This window comes from Telmatherina bonti (assembly GCF_933228915.1).
Source record: "Telmatherina bonti genome assembly, chromosome: 5".
Classification (NCBI taxonomy): Eukaryota; Metazoa; Chordata; class Actinopteri; order Atheriniformes; family Telmatherinidae; genus Telmatherina; species Telmatherina bonti.
The window spans coordinates 17,059,871-17,077,075 of record NC_136623.1 but is presented as its reverse complement, the minus strand read 5'-3'; the positions used below and the strand labels follow the sequence as shown (position 1 = coordinate 17,077,075).

General features: G+C 38.1%; 1 protein-coding gene across 1 annotated transcript; it reads left to right on the top strand.

The window, feature by feature from the left end:
• Positions 1-543: 543 nt before the first annotated feature.
• LOC306756311 (trypsinogen-like protein 3) lies at positions 544-6,105 on the top strand (the record flags this gene model as incomplete). Its single annotated transcript, XM_079241038.1, has 6 exons — positions 544-583; positions 669-810; positions 1,402-1,655; positions 3,424-3,560; positions 3,678-3,875; positions 6,043-6,105. 6 exons carry the CDS (start codon positions 544-546, stop codon positions 6,103-6,105), a joined length of 834 nt encoding a protein of 277 aa, XP_079097164.1.
• Between the last annotated feature and the right edge of the window lie 11,100 nt (positions 6,106-17,205).

Below are 17,205 nucleotides of genomic sequence, written 5' to 3'. Positions count from 1 at the left end.
ATATTAACTTTATAATGGGATGAGGGAATTACTTTCCAACTGTTATCTGCTATGTTATTACTTCTGGTAATGTTACAAAACCTTTGTCCATTTATCCAGGACACCGCTGTTCATCTCAGAATGCACTTAGGACAGCCAAATCTGTAACAAATGGGTTTAATAAAGACAACAGATTCTGAGCCCTGCAGAGATTTTGCTTATCTTCACACAATGAAACTCACTCAGATCTAAAACTCCAACACAAACATATGATATGTAACTGTAACACCTATATATGTTAAACTGGCTTCATTGTTGTGAGGGAAAAAAAGAACAAAAAGTTACAGGAAAGGAGGTGTGTCACTGATAAAACAAACTGTAAACTGGAGGTGCTGAAAATTAAACTGATAAGGATATTGCGAAGGATTAGGCTGAGTGGGAAATTATGTTTGATACTAAGTTTTCTGTTCCTCCCATTGTCCTTCAAAAGGTTCGCAGGTATAAAAAAGGCAGCCAGATCGGAGTGCTTACAGTACGTACGCAGAGTTTTGTAGGAAGAACAAGATGAAGCTTCTCCTTCTGGTGGTTACTTTAGGGCTCACTGGTAGGTACCTAAACTGTGTCTAGAATAGAAAAGCTAAATATTACTGTACTCATCTACGGTTTCTCTTTGATCTTGTGGGTTTCAGGAGCATCTCCTCTGCAGGTTGACAAGGAATGCCAACCTCACTCCAGACCCTGGCATGTCAGGCTGCACGGTAAAGGAGTGCACTGCAGTGGAGCTCTCATCAATGAGTGGTGGATCGTGACCTCTTTTGACTGTTCAGTCAAGTAGGTGTGAGTGAAGGTTAGATCCAAATGAAAACAGGGCACTTGAAGTCATTTTTATTGTAATTCTTTTTAATGCTTTAATTGAATTCTTTTAAAATGCTGGTCTGCATGCAGCTGCTACAGAGTTTCAATCAATTTTCATGAAGGAATAAAAATCCTGAGTGTTGTAATTTGTCCCCCTTAAAAAAAACAAACAACAAAAAAGTAAAGCTTAGACATTCTTCTCAGCTATTCTTCTACTACACAGATTGTTATTGTACTAGCATAATTGACATTATTGAATTTCCCTTTGGGGATTAATAAAGTACTTTTAATTTCATTTCATTTTTCATTTCATAACACAATATTCTAAATATTATTGAAATAAAAGGCTTAGCCCGTCATTTTATTCAGGTTTGTCACTGTTTAACTCTGTGTTGTTAACTTGTATATATGTATGTGTATATAGAAATCCTTAATTGGGTTTCTGCTTAATTAAATTTTATTCATCAACATGCCGTTCTTGTCTGATCAAGGCATATTGTTCCTTGGTCGTGGGTCTGTTTCTGCCAGAGGCTGGATTAATCTCACTCTCTCCTCTGTCCCTTGCAGATCCTTCAGCACCGTTGCATCCCTTGGGGAACATGACAGAACTGTGGAGGAAGGCACAGAGCAGCACATTTATGTTTCGGATGTGATCCGTCACAGCCCCTACCGCTCACCTTTTCACAGCCTCACCATGGTACGTCTGGCACAACCTGCCCACTTCAACCAGTATGTGCAGCCCATTCCCCTGCCCACCTACTGCCCACAGTCTGGAGAGACCTGCTCTGTCAGCGGCTGGGGCTCCACCATTGCTAATCAATGTAAGTGGATTTAAAGACAGCATTGTGGATTTCACACCTCATTCTTTTGTCATCAAACTAGAATATTTAAAGAGCTGCAGCTCAACCCAATGTTTCTAATGTAGACCAGTTGTCTTCTTCAAAACCCCTTTTGACCACATTGCAAACAAAATATAGTGTCTATTAGTTCTGGTTTTGTAACTATTTTAAGTCACAGGACTGAGTGAGCACCTGACATGATTGATTATTAAGTCAAATAATTAGAAAAATGACAGGATACTCCAGTATCACAGCATGGTGGCGCCACGTGCCATGCAAAAAGTTTAACTGTGTTGATACACTAGTTTTCACTCTATGTACTACTTCAGTAAATGGCTCTTTGTTAATTTAAGAAAATACAGGTTGATTCAGTGTTGTTTTCTATGGAGAAGACAACAAAGTGGGGTAAACTTAAGGTTTGTGAGTTTAAAGGATCTGTGATTTGATTGTGAGTAAAGAGCTTATGATTGATATGGTTTCTGTGGTTCACAGCCTAATCCTACACTCATTTGTAATGCCTACTTTGAAGATGGCGACAGAGAAACACAAAAACCATCCTGACCCTTTGAAAGACTCGAGTGATTATATAAATTGTCCCTTAAAAATAGTTGCAACAAACAATCATTAAATCCTCATAAACAATCATTACCAGAACCAGCCATGAAATTACAAGATGACTATACCAGTGTTTTAAGCAGAAAAACACAGCAGGAAGAACACTTATTCCATTTTCTTAATAAGATTTATATTAAAAGAGTGATAGCTTAATATTTGTCTCCTTAGCATCAAGTGGAAGAAGGCAATCAGTTAGCTTAGCTATCCTTTTGCCTTAAAATCCTCCATAAAACAAGGAGGAATCAGCTTGTCTTGTTAAAATACTGTAAATGTATTCTATAGTCATATGGCAGACGCTTTTATCCAAAGCAACTTACATGTAATTAGTGATTGATTAACCAGAGGAATTAACCTAACATGCATGTTTTGTGGGTGAGAGGAAGCTAGAGTACCTGTAGAGAACATGCAAACCTTTACGCAGGTGGTGCTCGAACCAGTGACCTTCTTGCTGTGAGGCCACCGTGCTAACCACCATGCCATACTGGGACTATGAAACAACCTGAGATTCTCCTCTAAAGATGTCTTTGTAAATGTATCTTGCCTTCCATGGCAAAAAAAGCTGGCTGCAAATGCATCTGAAATCCATCTAAATACTCTCTGGAGTTCCTCCAAGGAACTAGGAGCGACCCCGTCTGTGTACGGGAGGCACAACAGAAGACATGCTTGAATATTTTCCTCTTGAGTCAGGGAAGCGCTGGACTCAGCGGCAGGTGGAAATATAATTCCAATGAAGCTCATTAATACTCAGGCCACTGCAGCTCTAACAGAGCATTACTGTTCTATTCTAATCACGACTTTCTTTAATCAGTTTCTAATTGCCTGCCAAAATTCCCTGTCAGTGACCAAGACAAATTAAAAGAGGCAAACCTTGAAAATAGTATTTACTCATGGTTTAGACCTCATGCTCCAGTGCAAGAAGTGGCAGTGCATGAATATAGGAAATAATCCATCGACCTCCTGAGTAAGAGGGAAGATTTATTTAAATAACTAAAATGGGAAATTAAATAAAAAGAAGCCTGATGAGTGATTCATGGTATTATCACAAAGGTTTTATCGTTTCAGAAACAGAGGTAGAACATGTCTGTGATTTGAGATGATGCTGAGTAACAAAAGTCCCCTTTCCTCTTCAAAACAGATGAGCCATCTCCACGCCTGAAGTGTATAACTGTTCCAGTTGTTGATGATCAGACTTGCATGAACACTTTTCCTCCAATGGTGGGTTGGAGCATGGGCATGGTCTGCGCTGGTCAAGCAAACACAGATAACTGCTTGGTGAGTGTGGACACAAACCCAAAGAACATAAAAAAATATTCATTTGTATTTGTTTTTATACATACTTTCTGTAATCATAACATTTTCATTGATCTGTATTCTGTCCCCTGCATCCAGGATGACAGAAGCAGTGTGATGGTGTGTGATGGCCAGTTGCAAGGAGTAGCATGGTTCCAACATGGTTGCGAGAACCCAGCTCACCCAACAGTTTACACCAAGCTCTGCCAGTACAACAGGTGGATCAACGCAGTGATGAGCAACTTCACACCAACAACAACTCGAGCGACGACAACATCAAGCAGCAGAAAGCCACAAGTAAAATAAGGACACTGTTATAGATGTTCTCATCATTCTGCAGCAGAGGATTTGACTGGAAATAATGCTTAGAAGTTAACTTTTTGCTAGCTGAGTAAGATACAAAATACATTTGCATGTACATTCTTGAACACAATGGGATTAAATTAAATAATCTAATGTGTATTCTCGTTAAATGTAAACATAGGAAATATGTTTCCACAGTTCATCTTATGAGCATGAGTTGTCTCAGACCTTTTCTTTATTCTCTTTAGCAGTTTCTTGATAACAACTGCTTAAAACTTAAGCTTTTGTTTCTTGCTTTTGTGTTTAGTAAAATAAATTGAGCAATAAATGTGGAGCTCCTTTGTGAGCTCCTGGGTTAGAGGACAAGCAATGTTTCCTGAACCAAAGTGGAAATTATGCTCAAATTTCAACTCAAACTAATTATATCGTAATGTTTACTTAAGGCAGCTCTACTTAAAATGAATATATTTATCATATTATAATGGAACAAGTGAGTATTTTTATTGGGGAAGGCTAAGTGATCGATAGTGAGAAACATACAAGTAATTATCACCTGACTTTAGAGTAAGGATCCTCTTAGAGAAAGATTTGAACCTGTTTCTGTTTCTTCATACAGCCCACAAAGGTCACATTTGATACATTTTCTCATTAGTGATGTTATAAAATTGCACCATAGCAGATGTTACCATAGAGATTAAAAACAAAAAAAATCTGCTGTTACTAAAAATTAATCTGACACTGACAACTTAAAACAGCACAGAGAATCAGCGATAAGTTAATGATCGTAAAATAACAATTGACTTCCAGATAGTCCCTTCAGAGCAAAACGAAGAGTCAGTTGACTTACATTCAGCATGTGACCGTTATCTTGCCAGATGCATGATGTATTAGTATATTATTTAGTGGTTAGGGAAAGAAGCAACTGTTTGCATGCATATTAACAACAAACAATATTATATGGAGTTCTCAAATCACCAGTAGGATCAAAATGCTTCGGATTACTCGCCAAAATTTCAATGTTTATTTGTTACATTTAAATGGCTCTGCCTGAGTGAAAAAAGTAAAAAAAAAAAGACCATTTCACACTGATAAATGTGTTGGGTGTGGGCTGAATTTGTGCCACAGTGTGTTTTCAATCTGGGCGTAGCTTCTTGTTACTTTGCACAAAATCTTTTTTTTTATTTTTTTTATTTGTTTTTTAAAGAAAACCAGTGCACTGACTTATATATAAAACAGTAAATCCACAAACATTAAACCAAGGAATCTTGATAAATTTGTTTGGATATTTCACGGCTTGAAGAAGAAGCAATAATAACACCAATCACCGCCAGGGGGCGGTAAAGCGCAACAATACAGGCAGAAAACAGTGCGCGCGGGCAGGTGACCCAAATTTTACATTCTTTAGGCTCTGTCTGAACTCTGCAAATACGACGAAACATTTGCAAAAAAAATTCACGGCAATAAACACATATGTGTGATTTAACATTACCAAGACACAAAGGAACTGGAGAACACATGAGAGAAGTCAAAGGCACACACACACACACACATACACACACACACACACATACACACACATAAATAGAGGTCCAAAGACAAAAAAATATACACATACACACACTTACTTGCAAAATGACTGACAGCTGTGTCCATAATCACCCAAACAGAGGGGCCACTCTGCCATCTGTTCTCAGCATTTCTCTCCCACTTTGTACCCCCCTCTCCTCCTTTTTTCTCACCTCAGTGGGAGACAGAAGGCAAACTGAGCGGCTGACTTTGGTAGTTGGGATGTCACTTTAGAAAGCAGTGTGATATTAATTGCGGTGGGGTTTTGAAGCTTCTGTGTTTGCTTTTTATCCTTCTCTCTGGATAACCATAGTTCATAATCCTGATGGATTTGACTGAGAGCGGTTATTGTGAGCTAATATAGTTAAGTCACTGGATGAGTAATAGCAAAATTTGACAGCAGCAACAATAAATCCTCAAATTTCTTTCTTAAAAGGATATCAAATTTAAAGAGTTTGAAATCTCATGGGACCTTCTTCCATATGACTTTTTTGTGTGTGTTTTTGTGAATGGAATCCCAAATGACTAATATTTTATGTGACACATGAAATAAGCGGTCCTGTTTATGTTTGTTGTTCAACTCCTTCCCTTAAAGGTCATAGCTCGCACATTTTATCTGTCATCTGCAGAGATCGACAGCACCTCTGCATTCATCTAAATCTGGATAAATATTCAGGTACATTTGAAACTGATCTCATTTACGTACATCTACAGTTAGCTTGGTTTTTCTCTGTAAAGTCTGGAAATGTCACATTGTTTCCATGCACGTAAAGTTAGTCATTACTGTTTACTAAAGTTAAAGATGAAACTCTGTTAATTAACTTGTTGAGCTGGAAGATGAGGAAGATGGGGAAATGTTACAAAACTCAGCATAACATACGAAAGTTGTCCACATTTTGTCTCCCCTCTGTTCTGAAACTTTGTATCCTGGAGGCATCCTGTGATGTCAGATTTCAGGACTGTCAACAGTTTCTTTGTCTTTTCTTTTTTCCATCCAGTAGACTGAAGAACAGGGTGGCCTATTAAGGCATTGCAGTGTTGTTAATGTTTACACATTAGAAACAAGTTGGAGATGCAATGTTTAGCTGTCTAAGTCAACAACCCAGCAGTGGGATGCTGATTTTTACAGTTAACGCTGGAATTAGGTCTCAAATTAAAACACAAATAAACATTTTGAAAGTAAAAATGTTGATTTCATGAAGGGAACATTAAGCCTATAAGGATACAGAGACAATATGAAAGATTCATTCACTCATTTAACTCATTAAGTAGCTCATATTTCTGTAATTCACTAACTTACCTACAAACAAGGCCAGGTGAGTTATTTATTTAAAACTTGCTCCTTTCATGATAATATTCTGTAAGATTTGCTAAATAAACATGAATATTTAAAAAAAAAACAATATTTACATTAATTTTTAACACTTAAAACTCTTTCGATGATGCACTGAGATTCATCATATATATTACTGAAGCTGTCCTCATGCAGCAGCATCTGGAGGATGAGAAACTGGACATTTGTCCAGCATGGAGCATCATGTGACAGCTACATGTTGGTTTATGGTATCACATCACATGCCAGTACCTGTATATTAATGCATTGGATGCTTTGAGCTCACTTCATGGCTGATTAAGCAAAGAAACAGCAGAGGACATCATAAGTGGAAGCAGGGAAACAAAAGTGACAGATCAAGACATATGACAAGTGAAAACAAAAGTCAAAAGTCCTACATAAACTTTAACTTGGAATTGAATGGACAAAAGCATTTAGAGCCGTGCACATCCACTTACTCCTCTGAGTGACATTCTAGGAGCATCTCTCTCAGGTTAATCTTAACATACTTGTCTTTATTAATAGCTGATATCTCCCCTTCCCTTTCTCTTACACTCCCTGCAACCGGCAGGTTATAAATCATAGCCGAGTTTCTAAAGGTTCTCCTACTTCCTCCCCTCTTTCTTTTTGGCTTCCATAACTCCAACATGCATGCCTGACCTAGATTTAAAAACAAATTCATTCTCCATCGGCCAAGGAGCATGGTATAAACTGATTAATGAGCAAATTAAAGTGAATGATGATCTAATGGGGGGAATCTTTTTCATGGGATGTGCCAGAGCTTATCAGTGTTGGGTACAATATCTGCAGAATAAACGGAGGGCTTCTGCCTCCTTTCCTCCATCTCTTTCCATCGCTTCATTTCTCTAGCAAACTGTCATCATCACTCATTGCTAGCGTTCATTCCCGGCATTCCCCCGTGGCACCTGGCTCACGAGAGGAGAAAAGTGGCAAACATGCACTCAAAGGCACATTCACAAACCGAGACAAAGTGCACAAAACACACTCACTTACACACTCACATCCCCCCATTAAATGCTTTTTCTTCCTAAAACCTGACACGTCTCTTCACAGGGATGCAAGCGAATAAGGTAAGCTGACTTGCAGTGCATTAGCAAAGCTGCTGAATGTGTGTCTGTATGTGTGTTTTCTTACCGCTAAGCTAATGGCTCATTGAGGATAGCACAGGCCAAGTCAATCATACTGGATCTCTCCCTGTTGTCCCATTGAGACCTGCAGCTCATCAGGGGAGATAATTAGACTGAAGAGCTTTAATGATACTCGCCTAATAGCTACAAGAGCACACTGAAAGGCAGCAGTGTGTATGCGTGCATTTTTATGTCTGAAGCAGTGAGAGCACAGCTGTGAGATGTGTCTGAGAGATGGTGAGTAAGCGGATAAGCGATTTAAATATTGTTTTGTAAATACATGTGTTTGTGTGTGTGTGTGTTCGTGGGTGGATAATGTTAATATGCAAACTGATGGGCTAATGAATGTTGTGGCCATCAGGCGCCAACCCACGCATGCACCGATATATAAACAACATCCCTCTATAACCTTTGAGCTGTTTCCTCCATCATCGTTAGCATGGAGCTCTGAGTCTGCCTATACCTTATGCACAACACAACCTTGACACACAAAACCACAGAAACAGATTGTGAGTATGTTTGTGTGTCTGACAGATGAAAAATATAGTGGTGGGGGGATGCATTATGCATTTATGTTTGAAATTGCTCTGAATTTAAATGAGCGCGTGCATTTTGGTAGGCAGAAGCTGTTTTGTAAATGTTGCTACAAAGTGCACTGCAGTGCCAGGGAGAATCGATGGTAATTAAGCAAAGAAGAAATAGGAAGAGTGCTTTCTACAATATCTGTAGTTTTAAAATGTAAAATCTGGTTGTTTTTCATAACTTTCCCCCAGTTTTGCACAAGGCGACATTAATGGGACTAATGAAAAACTTAATTCACAAAACCCCCTGATTACAAGTCATTGTCAAACAAAACAAAAAAAACAAACAAAAGGAGCTGTGAAAATGATCGTGACTGCAAGTAAAAGTTATCACGATCTCATTTGCTCAAATATTTTTCTGATTCTAAACAAAATGGGATCAAATCTTCCAAAAAGTATCAACTAAAACCTATAAGGAACTTTTCTGTTTGCTTTGTTTTGTTTAAATGAGCCTGATGAATAAAATCAGACATGAACTGCGAGAAAAATGCATCTGTGAGTTTGTTCGGATTTGGTTGTCAATATGTCCTCCTCTCAAACCATCAGCTGGTGTCTGTATGGAAGTCACATTTTGTTCATGCATATTGACAGTTTAGTTTAGTTTAGTTTAGTTTAGTTTAGTTTAGTTTAATTTAGTTTAGTTTAGTATACATTAGCTGCAGCAACAGAACAGTATTTTCAATAATACATAAAAACAGGAAACACAAAAAAAACCCCACCAGCAGTTTAACATGGATATAGAGAAAAAGTGTTGGGAAAAGAGTTGGGTGGCTGTAACTCAGGTGGCAGAACTCATCGTCCTATGACCTCCATGTTAGTAAGAGATACAGTATATATATATATATATATATATATATATATATATATATATATATATATATATATATATATATATATATATATATATATATATATATTTATTTATTTATTTTGTTTGTTTTGTTTGACAATGACGTATAAAATTCTACGTTATTCTTTCATTATTACATATCATATCATATCATATATATATATATATATATATATATATATATATATATATATATATATATATATATATATATATATATATATATATACATACATATATACATATATGATATTATGTAATAATGAAAGAATAACATAGAATTTTATACAAGTCATTGTCAAACAAAACAAAACAAAAAAAAATATATATATACATGTCTGGTGGTGGATGTCTTATGTTTTGGGGACTCCACAAAAACAGTGTTGACAGCGTTGAGCGGTTAAATGTGTGTCTGGTAACCTCGCAAACTTTCAAGTGTGAATGTCTCAGCAGTGTTATATATTCTAACATGAGCTGTCACCCCTAAAAGAAGTTATTACATCATGAGATGATAAATCATTGTAAATACATGAAATGTATCATGTTGTATTGTCATAGTTAATGCACCATAAGCTATATTAATTTTCATTTTTAAATGAGCAAACTGCATCCAGTGGATCAAAGAAATGTCTTCACAAGCTAGATGTGAAGAAGCCGTGCTTCATACTTTGCTGGAGTATGACATGAAGGGCCTACTTTTACAACTTGGATGATAATGTTGTGTTGACGTTGCACCTTTATACCAGAAAGATTTATGCCTTTGTGTCAGCAGCTTTATTCTTCCTCCAGTTCATATTTGTCATTTTATTAAGTTTTCAGAAGAAAGCCAGGACACAGCGGCATGTTAACAAAGAGCAACAAACACATTCACACACACACACGCACAAACCAAGAGGCATCATGGCCCTCATAACTGTCCCGCATGCCTACTGTGTGTACAAGAATAAATCGGAGTAGAACAATTAATTCTTGACAAAAAACAGCTGAAATGTTTCTACTCAACAAGAATAAATGTAGTTTAGTTTCACATTCACATTTCAACAATTAAATTATTAAAGTTACAACATGACACATCATATATCACATTACAACAGGATATGGTCCCTTCTCTTATTTCATTTGGGTGACAGCTGTACAGTTTTTTGGTTATAATGCTAAAATTCAACTAATTTGTTCAAATCAGGGAAGTCTACGATGAAAGTTGAAACATATTCAGAAATCAAGAAAATACAGTGAATCCAGTTGTGCTCTGTTCAACCACTGGGAATTGCCAATGACATGGATGATAATCTATACCCACAGCAGTCTATGTGGGACCAAAAGGATGTACACGGTACACAGAACCTTTGTAGAGATCCGGTCAGCTTCAATTTGAACTTATTTACATCACACATACTCCAAATGTTATGCACAGTGTGTGTAACACCCATTTATGATTTTAGGATATATGGGAGATTATTTAATCTTTAAAGAAGTAATTCTAAAACTTATTTTTGTTTTTGCTAGAATATGGCACTTTTCATGCAACATACATCTCTCACAGGGTCAGGCTGCACTGCCATGCAGTCCTTTCATATTTATAACCAAGAATGGCGTGTTCCATAGGTTTGTATTGGGCAGGGTTTGATAGGAGCAGGCAACTCCATTGTCTGTGAATTATTTCAGAAATATAGTTGTAAACACAAGAGAAAAATGACAAGACAGGACTTGTAAGATGAATAAAGCAGGGGCCTTTTCACATGCATGGGACCATTGTTCCAGATAGATTTTAGCATCTATTTTTTAAACCACACCTATTTTCTTTTTTTTTTTTTTTTTTTTTTTTTTTTTTCCACAAATACAAATCAACTCTGAAAGTGCATCAATGCCAAAAGAATCACATTCACTTCAAGCAAAAAGAACAGAAAAAAACCAACAAAAGTGATAAGCCATGTTAGTGACGTGTAGTAATGGAACTGCATCGACTCGTGGCAGAATGCTCAGGTATGGAAGAAACGGTTTACCGTGTGCTCTGATAATGCATTAGTACTGATGGAGCTTTAGTGAGGATGATCAATCACACTCAGTCAAGTCCTGACATACATGCATTCTCTGAAAAGGTTTTCTCAAAAAAGAGCCACAACAAAGAAGTAAACTCTCAAGGGACTCTGTTTGTCTTCCCTTGCAGTTATTAAAGCGCTGCGCTGTAAACATTTCCTATGGATGTGTGCCAGTTCATTCTTCCTTTTCATGCTGACATTATTCCAATGCATAATAGTTCCTTTGGAAGCTTTGCATATACACCTACTACATACCAGAACATATGTTTTCATGTCTTAAAGTGTCTTCAGAAATGCGTCAGTATTGGGAATGCAGTAAGAAAACATTACCTGGAGACATAACGTTAGATCATGGAGACAGGAAAATAACATCCAAAGAAGCTACCTAAACACATACACGGTGGATAATGCTGGAAACAGCTGCTCGCTGCAGCTATCAGAAGATTTCTACTCCTCTTCTCAGAGGAACACAAACTGTACAAACTCAGGTGGAAAAAGATGTCCCATCGATAACACCAGCTGAGCCTGACAAACCGCCCCGAGCCAAGCTGGGATGCACTCATAGGTCTCTCACACATGGGAGAGCAGTCCACTCATATATCACCGCAAACCTGGAAACTCCCTGCCTGCAGGGAAATATCGTCCACAGAAAATTGGAAATGCCACAAACTTCTTTACTTTTCACAGAGTTAACAAAAGCTGTCTCCACTGAGCATCTGGTCAGTCCACATCAGTCTATACAATATGTGTGACTTAGCTGAAGATTTCTTAGGTACAAAACATGAGGGAATACCAACAGGAGAACATTGCAGACAGAAATATAAAAACCTTTGTGGTCGGAGAATATCTGAGAATTGCTTTAAGATGTGGAGAGCATTAAAAAAAACTTTATCTTGAGGAGTAAATAATTTACAAAACATCTTGACAGATGTCAAAACCTGACAGCCTGATTCCAGATATGTTTCCCTTAAAACTTTAGATTTGAGATGTAGATTCACACATTGTTTGAACTTAGCTTTAGTAAAAGTACAAAAGAAAACAAAAGGAAATAGACATCAATAACAGTTGAGACTAACTACAATGTGGTCTTTCTGTGGCCACTTATTTCAGAAAAAAGCAACAGTTTGTATTTAATTACATCTGAATGAATAATGGTTCAGTTATACTTCAGTATCAGTCACGTTTTAATAATCATTTAAACTTGTTTTTATTTTATGCCCCTTGTAAACGTTGGTCATTTAGACTTCCCTTTTTGGATTATGAATATCATCTTCTGCTTTTAAGAAATTTTCCCAAAGACTAAATGTGCGAATGTAAAATATCCATAAGCTGTGTAGGAATTCAAGCAATATTTTATGCTAATAGACATGCAAAATAATGCTAAAAAAAGCCAAAAACATATCATTCTAGCTTTTGCCATGAGAACAGCCTGAAGGGAATCAGTACAGTATGTCCCGCCATGACCCCCACTTTGTTCTTTGGCTGCTGCAATGTAACAGCTAATCTTTGAAATATAATATACAACCCTCGCTCTGACCCTGTAAGACAAAGGTCGACTTCCCATATGCATGTTTTGACAGCAATTTTCCCAAGTATTCTGCACCGTGAAGTATAAACACACTCACTCAGTGAGAAGGGTGGGCTGTAGGGCACTTACAATTAGTCAGGAATGCCCCTCTAACTCAACCCAGCGTGTGGTTAAAAATGACACACATCCTAACAGAGCATGTCAAAGTATGTACACTGAGGCAGTTTCACACATACCGGTCATTTATAGAGTGTGTGTGTGTGTGTGTGTATGACACTGACATAGTCAGGCAATGCAAGGACGAGGGTGTGAATTTCTACAGGTTAACATTTTACCACACTACCCACACACACACACTTATAGTAGCAGAGGATCTGCACAACATCTCCCACTAAAACACTCACTCTGTCTTGCACAAGCATTTTCTTACTTTTTCATCCAGTGTGTGTGTGTATGTGTGTGTGTGTGTGTGTGTGGGAGAGAGATTATGCAGAGCTACGTCCTCTGATCCAGCATCAAATGAAGTGGACAGGCCTGATAAGCTGATAAAGTTCCAGCTGAGAGAAATACCAGAGCTTCTTACTTATGCTTAAAGAGTGGATGCAGGAGAAAGTTTACACAAACTGCACATGGCACTGATGCTGCAAGCCACTGAAAACTAGTCCTATTTCTAGTACAGAGCAGCTTGAGAAGACCCTTCTGGCTCTGCAATAATTATCATGATATATATATACATTTTGACAATAAGGCTGAATGATATGGGTATAGAAGCGGAGGCACAAAGGGGAAATTGAAAGAAAAAAAAAAAAGGTTTCATCACATGCGCTCAACCTTGTTACACAAAACAAGTTAAACACACTTGAGATTTATTATTATTCCTCCAGTAGGAGAGACGAGAGTGAAGATTTGAGCGAACGAAAACGAGGACATGGTGGGACACAATGGCAGAACTCCATTAGTAAGTTAGTGGAGCATATGAGAGTAATTATCAGGTGCACTCTTGGGATGTCCTACGTCGCTCTCAGTGTCGCTGCTATTACAGTTACAACACACAAGGGAACGCACGGCAAATGAAGGGACGTAGAGGAGCGTAGGAGGCATTCTGTGGCATGATATGAATGCAGAAAATGTTTTTCCTACCACCTGCCTGTGTGTGTGTGTGTGTGACTGACCTGAGGCATGCATATATGCTTTAAGTTGTAGATGTGTAAAGAGAGTTTGGCAACAAAAGAATGTTTAATTATGCCATAATATAATAAATGCACTATTTCACAAATCTTGATCTAACACGCACAAATGAAAAATACTCAAAACTCGAGTGGTGTGCGTTACAGTGGATGATGAGTGGACAACAGTTTTAAGTGTAGACGATCACCAAAGACACAAGTGTGCAACTGCAAGTGTGTGTTATACAGACAGCTGCTGCGCTGTAATGTTAGCCAGTGGGAGGAGGCTGTAGCATGTATAGAAGTTCTCAGAGGAGCGACTCTCAACAGCTGCTCTTCATTCCTTCGGGCCATTGGCCCTCTTTCCTCCTCTTTTAAGTGCAACTTTTTTCTCTGATCCCAGCTCTCGCTTTCTCTTCGTTGGGCCTCAGGGGATTCTTTTTGCTTTGGGCAGTGCTTTAAATCCAACTCTGTGTGTAATATGTGTTATGCCGGCTTGCTGGCAAATAAACCTTGCTGCAGCTTATCACCAGATTCACTCCGCGGCTGAACTGATTTAGATACTGATTCTTATTTTCTTTGGGGGATAGCTCATCTAATAATTAGATCATGGATCCATGTTTTTCCACGTATATGCATAAGTTTGTGCACCTCGAAGAAAAATCCCCACTCTGAGCAGCTGAGTTAGAGATTACTTCAATTTTGAGAAACAATAATTTGAAATTGACAATAACTTTTCTTTCTTTTCATCAAAGCTGAGGCAGTTACATGGATACTGCTAGTTACACAGTATCTGACTGCAATCTCTGCTTATTCCTCCACTTCTGTGAGATTCATTGCTTCTGGGAAGTTAGCAGCAGTAAAACCTTCCCCCTGCATAACTTAGGAAACTCCAGATGGATTTTTGGGGATGTTTAGGAGCACTATTGTGCTGTAGGGGCCATCTTTGTTTTGGACAAGATTTTCTAAGTTCTATTAAACTAATTTAGTTCACAGAACTTGCTTCTAAATTGCATCATGTTTATTTTGATATTCATTTCCAAACTCCTGATGTTGAACATTTTGTCATCTGGCAGGAACTGCTTTTCTTCAGATGACTTTTATTAATATGACTGTCTCTTGAGAATTTTACTGAAGAACCACCAAGTGCCAATGCAGACTGCAGTTTCTTTAAACCAACTCGGTCCTATGAGGTCCACAATCCAGCAGGTTTTCCAGGTATCCCTGCTCCAACACAGCTGACTCAAATGAATGAGTCTTCGTACAAAACCTGATAGGCTGTTAGATCCATTTAATTTGATTCAGGTGTGTTTAAGCAGAAATACATAGGAAACCTGCTGGATTGCGAATACCCCTTTTTGGACCATTGCAAGCTGGGAAGCATGAAAGTACAAAAATACTTTGAGAGCTTCTTAAAAACTTCTCCGATGAGTATTATTTGTGGCAGCTAAGTGTTTGGACCATAGGTTTGGACAAGGTTTGAGACATCAACACTGGCTCTATTGGGGTAAGTTAAGAACGTAGATGCAGATTTCTAACATCACTATAGATTAGAGCAGAGGTGTCAAACTCCAGTCCTCGAGGGCCGGTGTCCTGCAGGTTTTTGTTGTTTCTCTCCACCAACACAGCTGATTCAAATCAAATGGATCCAGCAGCTTCTCGTCAACCTATTTATGAGTGTTGGTCAGGTGTGTTGGAAGATGGAGACAACAAAAACCTGCAGGAAACCGGCCCTTGAGGACTGGAGTTTGACAGCTGTGGATTAGAGGGTCAGCAAGCAGTTCTCACATTCATTTATTTGGCAGAGCTGAGCTCCTAAGCACAGATGAATATTTGAATGTATCAACCAGCAAAAGTATGGAAGAGATATATGTCCTGACCCTGATGCAGCAAAGTCTCACTGCCAACCTACTAACTGTAATATTAGATCTCTTCTAACTATACGCACAACATAATCATATCCTTTTAAGGATTTGGATGTACATAAAGTTTCCATAAAGACTGGACTCCTCAATCATCTACATCATTGACATGAATTGCAGCATATTTGATAATAGTTTTATGGATCCAGTCTTCATTGTGGGCTGTCTCACAGCAAGAGAGCTTCCTGTTGGGATCTGAACTGGGACCTTTCTGTGAGAAACCAGTGTGGACTCTCCCAGGATACTCTGGCTTCTTCCCAAAGTACACAAAGATGCATCTTCTGGGAATTCTAAATGGACGGCAAGGTGAAAGTGAGTGTACAGAGTTGTCTGCCATGTTTGTATCGGTCCCCCACTGCCTCTCTGTAGGTGGTAGTAGGGATAAGCTCCAACCCTTCTGTGATCCTGAGTAGGATGGAGTTGGAATGGAAAATGAATGAATGAATCCTCACTGTCCAAAGCAGTAATGTAATCAGGTCCTAAGTCTGGTATAAATTTACATCATCTTACCTTTGCTAAAATATTGCAACAAAGTCAAAACCTCAACTAGGAGATCAAAATGTTATTTGCACTTTTAGGTGGATTCTTGTTAGCGGTTAATTGCTACTTGGATTACACAGTGATCAGCACACTTATAGTGGAAAAACTGATGGTGGAACTGAGCTAAAAGCTATAGAACAAGGTCATGGGGATGCAGTCTTTTAAAACAATCTAAACCAACTCAAAGTTCAACAGTTTCACAACCAATCAGCTTTATGCTATGTTTATGCTGATTAAATATTCTGCAACACAAGGCATACTTCTGCATTGTGTCCCAACTTGCTCCATGTCATGCTGAACCAGCCCATGGAATTATCTGCTGCAGGAGTGATGTGGTGAAAAAATCCCACAAGATACTTTTCAGTGTACCTCAAATTGCTCTGAAACATTTCAGGATTGTTTTAGGAATGAAAAACAAAAGATAACTGGCAAGCATGTACTTCACAAAAATCTGATTCAGGGCGGAGATAAAAAAAAAAAAAATAAAAAAATAAAAGGAACAGATTTAAGTTCTTTGCAAGACTGATCTAAGTTTTCTGAATTCACGTTTGGGCGCTCAGAGTATTACACATCACATCCACGCAGGTCCACAGCCTACATTACACTTCTCTTTGTTAAGATGCTGAAGAGATATATTCTATATTTGACACC